Source organism: Hydra vulgaris, chromosome 15 (assembly GCF_038396675.1).
Source record: "Hydra vulgaris chromosome 15, alternate assembly HydraT2T_AEP".
NCBI classification, from domain to species: Eukaryota; Metazoa; Cnidaria; class Hydrozoa; order Anthoathecata; family Hydridae; genus Hydra; species Hydra vulgaris.
In genome coordinates, this window is record NC_088934.1 from 5298185 (window position 1) to 5312500 (window position 14316).

At 28.8% G+C, this 14316-nt stretch overlaps 1 protein-coding gene and 2 long non-coding RNA genes across 3 annotated transcripts in view; 1 reads left to right on the forward strand and 2 right to left on the reverse strand.

Moving 5' to 3' along the window:
• Positions 1-1056: 1056 nt before the first annotated feature.
• LOC136092342 (uncharacterized) lies at positions 1057-2271 on the reverse strand. Its single transcript, XR_010644355.1, has 3 exons — positions 1565-2271; positions 1436-1467; positions 1057-1242 (listed from the first exon to the last, which is right to left on the reverse strand). It is a non-coding gene; the product is annotated as an uncharacterized LOC136092342 (long non-coding RNA).
• An 896-nt stretch (positions 2272-3167) lies between these two features.
• Positions 3168-5317, forward strand: LOC136092187 (uncharacterized). The gene is made up of 2 exons (XR_010644260.1): positions 3168-3707; positions 3809-5317. It is a non-coding gene; the product is annotated as an uncharacterized LOC136092187 (long non-coding RNA).
• Positions 5318-7971: 2654 nt separating this feature from the next.
• The window catches only part of LOC136071982 (neurexin-1b-like), a 12406-nt gene continuing 6061 nt past the window's right edge, over positions 7972-14316 (reverse strand). Inside the window, exons 4-7 of the mRNA XM_065818910.1 lie at positions 9185-9305; positions 8874-9081; positions 8695-8782; positions 7972-8540 (exon numbers count right to left, since the gene is read on the reverse strand). Of these exons, the coding sequence (XP_065674982.1) occupies positions 8167-8540; positions 8695-8782; positions 8874-9081; positions 9185-9305 (791 nt within the window). The 3' untranslated portion in view covers positions 7972-8166. The remainder of the gene's footprint in view (positions 8541-8694; positions 8783-8873; positions 9082-9184; positions 9306-14316) is intronic.

The following is a 14316-nucleotide window of genomic DNA, read 5'->3' on the forward strand; positions in this document are numbered from 1 at the left end:
ACTTTTTGAGAATTTTTCGAGAAGAATTTCCATTAAATTTTCCACTATGCTGACTAGTCTTCATTATTTGCAACTGTTCGTAAATCTTCTTCATATTCATTTCCGACCAAATCCACTCCATGTTATCCACTACATGGTTGACAGTTCCCTCCATTATATGAAGTTCCAGTAAAACAAGTCTATCTACACGAAATTCAGAGGGGTTTTTATGTACTAATACAAGGTTTATACAATTCTTAAAATGTTGTGCACACTTAGGTTTTGAACCAAATTCTCTGAATTTTGTATAGTTGTTTTGACAGCTTTCAAAAGTTCTGTATGGAGCATTTGTCCAAATTTCTCCTCTATCCCACTCACATTCATAACAGGGATGAATTGAACTGCTACTTGGAGATATACCCGTCAGAATTGGACTAAGTTTTATGTCGCATACCTCAATGTGCTCAACTTTTTTAAGATTTAATTTTTAAAATAATATTTTAATGTTTAAATATCTTTCTGGGATTTCTGGAGCTACCAGTAGAAGAAATAAAGCATTTACTGACGAATCTTTAAATATTTTTTAGACCATTTTTATATAAAGACCTGGAAGCTGTTACCGGTTTTGTTTTAAGGTAATCTGTTTCAACTTTGCCGTAACTTTCAAAAATTTCATTGAGACTAACTATATTTAAACAAAATTTGATAAACCACTTCCCCCTTCAACAGCAATTTTTAGCAACTGATTCTTAGAATCAACACATTTAAGATCCAGGAGTTGTTTAACAAAAAGAATAACATCATTGCAGTACGCTACTGTAATATTTTTATATTCCAAAGTTTTATCTTTGTTTTTAAGTTCAAATAAAATATTTTCTTTGGTAAATAATTGGAGAAGATAACTGTCCAAATCAGAGACACAATCTTTCAGCCCAGGTTCTACAGCGTTTCTTCTTTTTTCAACAACTCTGTAATTATTAATTTTTATATAATAAGTTTTACTCCAAATATTGCATCATTTTGTTGTGCAGAATTAAATTTGTATTAGTATTGTGACTTTACCTTATCATATTAGCAAGTTTTATCATTTGATGGTTACTTAAGGAAAGAGAATTCTGAATATAAAGAAGATTGTTTTGGGATTATTCTCAGATCCAATAGATAGTTTCAGTTTACCACCTCCTGTCTTCAATGAAGTGGTGTTACCACTTTCACTACATAGCTTTTCTTTAATAACGAGAGAAGCCATTTGTTCCTTGACATCTAAATAAGTTACAAAACTATGGAGACTGAATGAAAAAGGTTTCGACAACTTTACATTGTTAAAAAAGTTATAGGTTTAAAAGCTTAGAAAGGTTTTTTTAAAAAAAAATTATCATTTTTGATTAATTATTCTTAAAATTTCTTTCTCTTATCTCTCTATTAGTAACGCAAATTAATACGGTTTTTCTAATACCTTGATATCCGGATGCAGCTGATATGTTATTTCTGAAAAAAAAAATTACATTTAAGAACTTGTTTTCTATAGAACATGGTATACAACCTTTCACAGTCAAATAATCAAAGTTATAAAAACATTTTCTACCTAAGCGTTGTTGCATTACATTGATGATGCAATCCTTTTTTAACTTTACAGACGAAATAAGAACAACACCGCGGACTAATAGCTGCCGTTTTAAAACTCTTTATACCAGATTTTTTATTGGGTATCTTTCCCTGTGTTCTTGCAATTTTGCATACTTCACAGCTGCAAGTTTTTAGTTTCCTGAAATTATATAAAAAATTATAATTTTATATTTCTTTACAACAGATATACAAATAAAATAATATTTTACCCATTTCGTGTTTTAGCCGGGATAGTCATCTTTGACCAGTCGATGTCAAAATTAATTTTCTGTCTGAGATTAACAACATTTGTCCTTTCAACTATACCCCTACCCCTTAAAAAGATAAAGATATGCTAGTACCAAGCAAAATGAAATTTGATTCATTTATCAAATCTTATTTCTTTGAGTTCAGCAAGGATCCAATTTTTCAGTTATGTGAATGGTTTTACGTTTATGACATATATACTTTTTATATATATTTATTTAGTTAAAAATCATTAAGTATACCACCTTGGACACAATCCAGTAGGGTATCGATCATCAGCAATGTTATAATCCGAAAAACAGCTCTGAAATTTAGAAGTTATATGGCTTTGGCTGTTTATTTTTATTTGACATTTGCGACCACAAAAAAGACATACTTTTTCTCTGTTCTTTGATGATCTAAAATAGTCTGAGGATGTGGTTTACCGGTTCTTAAAATTTTTTTAAATAAAATTTATTCTATGATTGTCTTTTACAATTAAATTTGTGGCAGAAAAAATGGCGGATTAAAGATCCGCCATTTTTTCTGCCACAAAAGTCATAGAAGACAAAAAAGGCGCGAAAAAATCTTTGAAATGCCATTATTACTTAATAGGAGTTTTCTGATTTGGTGGACTATATAAAAAGCGATCAGTAAAATATACTTTCAGAAAACGTTGAAATTAATTCGGTCACAATTCAGAAAACCTAAATTTGGTTAAGGTTAACCGTGTCGATGTAGCAACACTTCGTGCATGTTTCAAAAATATATTTTAAAAATATAAAAAATATAGAAAACAAAAACAAAAACACTATTAATTAAAAAAAAGCTTTTTAGTCATTATCATTGCGATTTTTAAAAAAACGATAAAACTTAATTTACTTTCGCATTAATTTAATTGTTTTAACTTTTCGACGACAATAAAACGTAGCTCAATTGTCAAGGTAGCAAAATTAAATATAAATATAGAATTATATATATATATATATATATATATATATATACATATATATGTATATGTATATATATATATATATATATATATATATATATATATATATATATATATACATATATATATATATATATATATATATATATATATATATATATATATATATATATATATATATATATATATATACATACGTAGATGTAGAACGCGCTAGGACTCGGGGCTTGAGCAAAACTTATCAAGCGTTCAAAAATTAATAAAAAGTTAAATACCATAAAATACTTAAACATAAACAAAAAGATTAATTCTAAATAATAAAAATAATTCCGCAAATGCTTTCAAAAGTTCAAGCTCAATAAAAAAATCATTTCGTGAAATTTCTGAAATTCCACGCTTCTAATGAGTTTCGTGGGAGTTTGAGATCATTAAAAAGTAACAAAAAGCAAACTAGTACATACGGCTAAAAAATTAATTTTTGTGATAAAATTTGTGAGTTTAGCGTTGGTGTAATAAGATCTTTTTTTCTCGCATTCAGAAGTCACCATTAAGTCCATCAAAAAAAGGAAAAAATTTTAACAAAGCTGGAAAGATAAATATGAATGGATTTGACATGACTGCGAAAATGACAAAGTGTTTTTTTCAAGCTGCATCAAAGTTACCCATATGAAAATGCGTTTACCTCGTCATTCAAAAGAAAAAAAATCGTTCGAAGCATTTATTTCGAATGCATTTTAAAACAGGAAGAAAGCGTAATAAATTTTTGTCTCTCACAAGCTATCTGAACTTTATAGGGTATTCGTTAGTATGGTTGCCTCAACACTATCGGGATCGACCGTTATCCAGGAACTTAATCACCACCAAAAGAAAGAAATTATAGAATCGTACGGCATTCTCTAAAATACTTACGACTCTTTTTTATTTGGTAATTCTTGCACTTTCTTTAAGGAAAAATTTAGATTAACCATCAATTATTGTAATAATTAGTTAACTGGATTACTAAATTTCTTTTTATTGTTATAATAGGGAACGCAACACCTTGTCATTCGTTGAAAAGGTGAAAATAATAAAATCTTTTGGGTGCTACTAAAACTACGAACTGACGATTCTCTGGAATTGAAGAAATGGTTGAATTGTCCTGAAAAGCAAAATTGATTCTCCCCTGTAATTGAAAACGAAGTCTTACAAGACTTTGCTTATGCAACGCTTTGTAAGCTATACGAAAGTATAAGGGATTCTTAATTCTACAGTTTTGATGAAACAGCGGATATGTCCGCAAAAGAACACGTTTGGACCTGCATTCGACGTGTTTATGAAAAATTCAATGTCTAGGAGCTTTTTATGGGAATTTACCAAACCGAAAACATGAAGAGCGCGACTTTGCTAAACTGTTTGATAGACGCTTTGTTTTGATTTAGCCTGTTAATACAGAATTGTAGGGACCCACGGGAAAAAGAAGAGCGGAAAGTTTACGTGCACTACCGCGCTCATAATATTTTATCAACTTGGTAGCACAAGATTCTGTTGAAAATCAATCAGAGATTAGCAATATGATGAATATAGTTCAATCATTCATCGCATTTGCCCGTGGGTCTCCAAAACACCTGGCATATTTCAATAAACTTCTCATTGTAGAGGATGTAAAAATTAGAACATCATTGCAGCCATTTTGCCCCACCCAATGGATCCTAAAAAAACCATACATTAGGGTGATATTCGCCTCAAAGTCTTATAGGATGCGGTTATTGTGACAGCAAATTATTTTGTACTTGACATACTAGAGATGCCAAAGAAAAGGTAAGGTTCACTTAAAGTGCAGCTCCATACTTTGCTACGACTCCAGAGGATCACTTTTGTCAATTTTCTATGCATTTCAGAATTGAGTTTTAACCGGATTTGCAACCCAATTCAAACCGAGACTGGGCATTTAGGAAATGTCGAAAAATTTATCATTAGTCAGTGCTTGGATGTAGGATTTGTTGAGGCTTTTTACAAAAATGACTTTAAAGATTATGGAAGGCTAAAACTGCATCGCGATATGTTTTTGAATCATGCCAAATTCAAAAATATTCAACTAAACAATTTTGAAACAGTTTTGAGCGTGCTGGTAGACTACGATAGTGCCCTTTCTCGATTAATTTAACTGATTTCCAAGTTTTTTAAGTTGGGTAAGAATATACTATGTATACCTGTCACCTAATGTATGTGTGAGCACTCTTTTTATTGTCTTCTTAAGTTTAAGTAAACAGGATGCTGCCTGAGAACCTACAGAAGGAAAAAGCAGACCGTCAAAGATAATTAGATAAGTGTATTTGTTAATTTATTACTGCTCTGCTCTTTAAGGAAATCGGACACTCTGTTTTTCTAGAATACATCAACATAATTACATATACATGCATACATATATATCATAAGTAAATGGAAAATTAGTAATGATAAGACTTCGTCTTCGTCTGAATTTTTAATTTTGAACCCTACAGCCACTAATTCATGTAAACTTAAGAAAGTTAAAAAATATTCCTTGTGAGAGTTGAATTGGGACTTTTTTTTATAGATATATTTGATAATTAATGTTAACTGCGTAGAATTAAGTTATTTCGTATATATATATATATATATATGTATATATATATATATATATATATATATATATATATATATATATATATATATATATATATATATATATATATATATATATATATATATATATATATATATATATATATATATATATATATATATAAAAGAATCATTTATGCTCCGCTTCTTCCCGTCGTCATTTGATTATTTCGATTGTTGAAAGCTTTTGAACATTTTAATGTCGATTAGGTGATTTTATGATTTTATTAGTTTCTATTTAATAATTTGTGTTAAAATATTGTTTTAAACTTATTTGTCCCTCTTCTACTCACACTTGTCCCACTTTACCCCAATGACACGGTCTCTAAAAGCAAAAATTTCTATACTTAGTTATAATTGGCTGGAAACCTAAGGGAATTGAATAGGAGCCTAAAAAAAAAGGTTTATTCGTAAAAACTTGTTTAGTTCAGTTTATACATCAAATAAAAAAGATATTGCAATTACCTTGAAAAAAAATTTACCTGTCCTACTTCTCCCCAACTCTCCCCTATATATATATATATATATATATATATATATATATATATATATATATATATATATATATATATATATATATATATATATATATATATATATATATATATATATATATATATATATATATATATATATGTATATATATATATATATATATATATATATATATATATATATATATATATATATATATATATATATATACATATATATATAAATTATGTCAGTGTATTCTACAAATAGAGTGCTCAATGTTCTTAAAGAACAGAGCAATAATAAATTAGTAAAAACACTTATCTATCTTTTATCTTCAACATAATATTTTACCATCAGTAGGTTCATCAGGAAGAATGTCTAAACATAAAAAAATTCAAGTTATAGAAAAATCATTTCACATGAAGTTGGGAATTGTTATAATTAATTATAACTGTAGTGTTTTGCAACCAGAAAGTTGCATCAACTACGTTAGATAATTAAAAAATTATGAAAAGAATTCTTTAGAATTAGGATAAATTTTAGACTGATCAGATTTAGGCTTATATATTTTAAATTCCCTAGCTAAAATAGTTCATTTTAATCAATTAGGCCTGTACCGCGGTGGTTTAATAGTAATGCAAAAAAAATCAGGGCCTCAACTTGACAAAATCAGAAAAAATATTATAGAAATTTTCAAAAACATTTGCTTCCAAATTGAAATAAACATTAATTTAAAAATTTTGATTTGCCTTGATGTTACATCTCTAAAAATTTTTATAGGCCTTATTAAAAACATAATGATGAATTATCATATATTAATATAAATTCGAATCATCCCCCTCACATCTTAAAACAATAGACTAAATAAAAACTCTTCTAATGAAAATATTTTTAACTCTTCTAAACGCGTGTATGAAGATGCTCAAAAAAAAGCGGATTTAAAAATTTCGAGCTAAAATTTGAAACAAAAATTGCAAGAAAGCGAAACAGAAATAGAAATATAATTTGGTTTAACCCTCCGTGCAGCAAAAATGTTTCAACAAACATTGGAAAAACGTTTTTAAAATTAGTTGAAAAACATTTCCCTCCCTCTAAATTGCACAACATTTTTAACAGAAACACTATTAAGGTAAGCTATAACAGTACAAAAAATATTGAAAAAATTATGAAAGGCCATAATTTCGCATTGATTAATAAAAATGAAAAAAAAACTGAAGAAAAAATTACTGAAAATCGTAACTGCAAGCAAAAACTTGACTACCCTATGAATGGCAAATGCTTATCAAAAAATATTATTTACAAATGCATTTGTAAAAAATATTATTTACAAATGGAAAAAACGTTATGCCAACCACAAACAATCTTTTAAACATAAAAAATACTCAAAAGAGACTATGCTGTCTAAATATATTTGGCAACTAAAAGAAAAAAATATTAATTTTAAATTAAACTGGTCTATCCTAAAAACTGCGCCTGCCTATAATAAATTTCCAAAAAATGTATACTATGTTAACAAGAAAAATTTGAAATTATTACTCATTTAGATCAAGAAAAATTATTGAATAAAAAATCTGAATTAATTTCTAAATGCAGACATGAAAATAAGTACCTTTTAAAAATTATAAAAACAAATGATCAGTCTAAAATTTATCCTAATTCTAAAGAATTCTTTTCATGATTTTTTAATCATTTAATGTAGTTGTTGCAACTTTCTGGTTGCAAAACACTACAGCTATTAAATAATTAATTATAACAATTCCCAACTTGTGAAATATTTTTTCTATAACTTGAATTTTTTTATGTTTAGACATTCTTCCTGATGAACCTACTGATGGTGAAACATTATGTTGAAGATAAAAGATAGATAAGTGTTTTTACTAATTCATATATATATATATATATATATATATATATATATATATATATATATATATATATATATATATATATATATATATATATATATATATATATATTTATATATATATATATTTATATATTCTGTCTGTTATGATAGGATCAGGTGTTATATTTTTATTACAGAAATGATAGCCAGATTTGTGAAAAGTTTGTGAAAAAAAAGGTCTAAGTTTTGATAATGAGTCTAACATTTTAATGTTTATTATTGCTTAAATAAAGTTGATTTTATAAAAAACTTTGTACCGACAATTATGATTTCTTGTCATATAATAATATTTAGAGAAAAAAATGTCAATATTTGGTCTTGTTTTAAGTTTTTTTCTTTTCTTAAAAAATTTACTTGAAACGTTTTACTTTAGCTCAAGTTAAACAACAGCTCCATGAATATCTCTTCTAAACGGAGATTCAAAAATGCGTGGGCTACCATCAAAAATTCTTGGACTGTTGTCTCTTGAAGAAATTAAATAAAATTCTTTTGCTACCCGGCCATTTATTTTTTCTAAAGCTTCTCTTGTATGAAAGAAATTACCACCTTTATGTGTGAGAAATTGTCCATTGTATTTCTTACGAATTTTATGAAACCCGCATGCCAGCATTAATATTAACGCAACTGTACCCACACAAATTCCTCCTGTTATCCATGCAACTGTAGTTTGACTTAATTTTGATTTGAACATTGTCTGCAACTGTGACTTAATGTTACCGTCAATAGCCAATAGATTATCTACATTTTTAATTTCTAAAGCAAAACAAAACAAATGATTCTCGTAATAAAAAAAGCTATTGGCAAAATAGATGTTTTTTATAATTTTCTAATATGTATTTCTAGGGTCTATATTTTTGTTAGTTGCACCTATTTTATAGATTTTACTATCAAATTCTTGTTTTTTTACCTTTAACTGGACAGTTAAACAGCAGCTGACCTTCAATAAGTGTTTTCTTTTCAAATACTATTTTTTCTATAACATCGAGATTTTGACTCTAAAATTTAAGTTATAGTTAATTGAAACATTGAGTTAACTGATTAGAAAAAAAAACAGAATCGAAATTAAAAAAGAGTAGTTTATAATACTTCAATTAGAACTTGCTGTAAACACCCATTGTAATTTACTTTACTAGCGGATATCGAAAGAGTGTTAACATACGGATAACCTCCAACAAAAATGTAAAATCTTTCTTCGTCTTCTTCCAAACTTTTATATTCGTCTGTGCATTCTGTAGAATATTTTAAATCCATCCAGCCAGTAGATTGGTATTTCAAAAACTTCTGATCAACATAACTAAATTGTTTTAATTTAAATGAATTAATAGTAAGTTATACTTATTTAAATTTAAGTTAAAAAAGCTATATAATTAATAAAAATAAATATAAAAATATCAAACCTCTTTGGAAAACTCTCTCTATCAACGCTTAAAACAACTTCTGGTCCGAATATTTCGATAATAACAGAATGAAATACTCCATCGTGAAGGGCACTGTTACCAGCAAACACAACAATACTGTCTAAATAAAAATAATCTTATAAATCTATTAGGCACAAATTAGTTGTTTTTAAAGTCAATTATAACTTAATTTAAATTTTTATTACTACTATTTCGAGACACTTTCTCAGTGCTCTGTGACCGTAAGGACCTCTCGGTGCAGGTTAACAACCACAAAAAAAAAAAAAAAAAAAATTCTTTAAAATTTTATGACTTAATTAGTTTAAACAATCCAAGTTATTACTGCAGTAGTTGTTCCTCGTACGCTAAAAAAAAACTTGTTGTTTTTGATAGTACAAATATTAAACTTGTAACAGGAGAAGATGCTCTTCCTATTCTAAGTGTACAGAAACCAGTTACCTTTGAAACAATTGTGGTCTTTCAAATTATATTGTGTTAGGTACTGCGAAGGAGATACGAAAAGACGTTGGATGATTCGGAATGTAGGAGAACATCAATGCTGATGTTAGAAATAGCTCATATTACTTAGATAGGTTTTACCATATCAAAAATTGTCAGTTTAAGAGTGGTATTTTTTTAATTTTTTTAGTTTTCTTATATTGCTGGTATTGATGGAGGACAAGGAACTCTAGAGATTTAATGTTTGACCATGAGAGTCACATTGACAATCAGAATCACAATTTTACCTAGAAAGAACTACACTGGCGTAATGTAAGGAAAATCGTCACAATTTTTTCTAAAATTTAGGGTCACTGTAGAAAATGCACATATTATTTTGATGGTATATATGTCGATTGATAAGAAAGAAGTTCAAAGGACTTTCAAATCACTCTCAGATGAATTCTGAAAGCAAAAACCTGATTACAAACCAAACATATTCAGATGCAATTTTAAAAAAATGTTATTAATCTTGACTTAACTTATATAATTTTAAAGAAAGTTCTTTAAAATTTTCTTGAAAAGAATGTTTTGAAAAGCTTTCTTGAAAAAAAAAATGTTTCATAGAGATTTCTAGCAACTAAACGTTTTAAATAGCTTTCTTGAAAAGAAAGTTCTTCAGAAGATTTAGCTCATGTTGAATCAGAACAAACATTCAAAGAAATACATAAATGTACATTTGTCATGGTGATTAAAATATGTTTATGACAGATGTCGTGGTGATTAAAAGCTATTATTGTTGAATACAGTTCATTGGTATTGTAAAAAAATAAAAATTTATCTTTTTTAAGAATATAATTGTACAGAAAAAATGTAATACTTTTTTGTAACAAGTTATAATACTTTAAATAATGTAAAATTTCATTTGTTTGAGATTTATGCGTGTTGTGTAAGTTTTCCATGACATTCTGAATTCCAAACAGATTTTTGTTAAGAAAAAAATTCGAATTTATAATGCGTTAATATTTAGATTTTAAATTTCATCAAAATATTTTTGGCGCTCAATAAAATGGCAAAAGAACTTTAGAAAGGTACCAAAACTAAAAAGAAATGTGGTTTTTAATTTGTTTTCAATGGTTTCTAATTCATGCCAACCTGGCAAGAGTGACAAACTGGCAAAAGTAAAAAAAAGCGTGAAAATAACCTTTTAAAAAATAAAAAAAATAAGTAAAAATGACCTAAACTGTGAAAAAAAAAAAAAAAAAAAAAGTGCACAAGGAAGTACTTATCAATATAATTTAATAATATAAAACGTTTATTATTAAATATCTGACCACTATTAGGTTAAGAGTTACTAGAAAACAAAGAATAGAGTTAAAGACTTGAAAAGTTGTTGGTTTTACGAATCAGAAAGACATGAAGTTGATGAGAGAGCTCCAATAGGTCAAAGTGAAATTATCACTAGACAAATAAATATTTTAGACCATTTAGAGGCAGATACAGTAAAAATATGTGACTTTGTTAAATGAGAAGTAAAACAAAAGTGAGTTTTGGTTGATGGAACTAGAGATGATAGCTCCTTTGAGCACCAACCATGATAGTATTAGTAGAAAAGGGAAAGAGACGCTTTGCGATGATGACAATGAGGCTCAAGCTTGACAGATAAAGCAAAATCAAAATTTTCCATGAAAAGACGAGTTGGACATTTGTAAAGATGGAGAATGATATCAGGAGTAAGACAATGGTGAACACGATAAATAGAAGCTACCTTACCAGTTGCTAAGGTAGACATTAATTGTATATATGGTTTCGATGAAAGTTTAGTAGTGAAAGATAATCCAAAAAGTTGTAAAGAAGATGACTCAGTGAGAGGGTTACCGTTCATTGATATATGCTGACACTATTGCGTTGTTTGCATTAAGTAACTAAGTTTTTTGGAGTTACAATTAACAAACCACTGCAAGCTCCAATTTGTTACAGAAGTAAAATCAGATTCAAAATCGAATGTCTGCTCTAACTAATCGAAAAGAGAATACCTATTGTGAAGACAGGAATATAAACTTCAGACGTTAGCAAATAAATTCACTTTAGATGTAACATTTTCAGGAAGATCATTAACGTAGATAAGAAACAATACTGAACTAAGGATAGAAATGAAAAAATGATTTGATAATCTCAAAAGCTTTACTAGATACATCATCTGAAGCAAGCTTAAACAGAAAGTCATTATTATAAATTTTATTAAAAGCATTGGATACATCATGAGCTATAGCCATTTCCTCTCCGCCTCTATCTAATGCACGATAAAATCTTTCAATCACAGCAGTTAGATTGAGACCCTATTGATAGTTTGAATTGGAAGAATATTCTCTAGAGTTTTTAAAAAATGGAACCTCATATGTCATTTTTCATGAAACGGGAGAACAAGATTCAGTCAAGCATTTATTAAAGAGTTTAAAAAGAATTGAAGAGAGTTCTGGAGAACACTTTTATAAGACTATAATAGGAATGTTGTTTGAACCAAAGGTAGTAGAAGAGTTTAATTGAGAAATGAATTTTACAACAGAATCGAATTAAAAGAAAGGTTTGCAAATAGTTCTGTCATATCACTGGGAGATGTAGAAGTATGAGTCCCAATATTTATCAATTAGAGATGAAATGTTGTACTTACCTTTGTTAATAATGCTATCGAAAATTTCCCAAAAGTTTCTAGAGTCTAACGTCTGAGAGATTTGGTAAACTGGGAATAATTGAGCTTAGCATCAGACAGCGCCTTTTTAAAATGATTTCATGCAATAATAAATAGACGTTTCTTCTCCAGAGAGGTGCTTGTTTGAAAAATATGAAAAAAAAAGATTAGTTTAAATATAGCAGCTGCGTTGTTAGTTACGTAGGAGAATGCATTCACCAGCTAAAGACTATAACAAAGAAAATCACAAAAAACTCTCTGCCAGCTTTGAGGTAGTAGAAGCAAAACGTGAGATGATAGAGCAAGTACAAAAATAAAGCATCAGATTTATAGAGATCATTGCAAGGTCGGAACCACCGAGAGAAAAACAAGAAGAAACTGAACTCAAGTTAGGGTCAGAGACAAGACAAAAATTAAGTAGAGAAGCTAAGTGATTAGGGTTTTCAGGAAAACGAGTCACAAAGTTGACTATCTAAGTAAGAGAGTTAGAAATACAAAAGTTTTGGGCTTTAGTGCCAGCAGGGTCAGTGGTGTTACAGCCAAGTCATTAAGCGTGATGAGCATTAAAGTCACAACAATACTTACAGAAAATTAAAGTGAAATCTAAAAAAGCACTCCTTTAGATTTAATTTCTGCAGTCTTAAAAACGAGGAGAACAATAAAGAAAAAAGAGAAAAGTGATAGAGTGAAGAGTTGCTAAGCGAAAGCACATAAAAGAATTGTCATAGGATTCAAACCTGATTTCTCGACAAGTAGCTAAATTGATGCCTAATATTTCTTCGAGCCAAGCATGTGGTTATGTGATCAAAGGATATTCCCCATCAATACTAGGATCTTGAAAAAGAAAAGGAAAATTTAAGTATGGTAAATTTCGCTAAAGGTACGATTTAACTGATGGAAAGTTAATTTGAAGAAAACGAATATTTGTGAAAGAAATTAAAACAGTTGGGTGGCGAAGATGTTTTAATTTTTATTTTTTGGTTACTTTAGGGTTGGTTTAAAGAGAACTTGACTGATCCATAAAGGAAGCTTGTCATCCCAAGCTATTACCTATGCAGTTGTCTCTGTCTTGCTAACTAACCCAAGTCATAACTTTAGGCTTCCAATGTGACTTTGACCCTGAATAAGAAAGCATCAACAGAGACAGCATTCACGCGCAACATGGTACTGTTAATACACTGATAATTTACAGCAGTTTATAAAATCAGTCTCTTTGAGAGATACCACAGAGTTCGGAAAACCATACTACCAGGCGGTCTCAGAACCATTAAACTGAGTTTTAGAGCTTCTAAGTTATCGAAGATAGCAGGTAGAGTTGCATAGCCACTATCGAGGAAGCAAAAGTAAAAATCTACAAGTAGAGTCAAAAAACCAATATAACACATGGAACCAATATAACACAGGTGTAGATCTATTCCAGCCTAATAGATGAAAAAGAGGTTTGAAGCAACAAAATTATTCTGCTTGCACCTAAAGTCTCAGCCTTTTACAAAACAGTAGCTGGGTGCAGCAGTTAAAATCTGCACGAGATGAGTATTTTTATGAAGACACCATCTCTAGTCTTTACTCAACCAAGAACCTCAAGGTAGGGGAATTTTAACTGGGTAAAGTTAAGTTAGGTGATTGTAATGATCTTAAGCCTGATCTGAACTGGAGTAGTAAAAAGAAGCCACGTACTGTAAGTAGTACTTTAAAATAATGATGAAAAAATTTAGGAAAAGCATTAGGAAAAACATTACATCTAACAGAATACAAGAGATTAAAGTGAGCGTAAGTTTTATAGTTAGATTCACTAGTTGGTTACTGAGCTCACACTGCATAAAAGCATAAAGTAAGACTTAAATACAAACATAAATTTAGAAAATTTATGGTTAAGCAAATAGCACGCCTGAGGTTCAGAAATAATACAGATATACATATAGTAACTTACGGGTAAATGAAAACTGCACCAAGGGTTCAGACAGAACACAAACATAGATATATAGTAAATTACCAGTGACCTTGC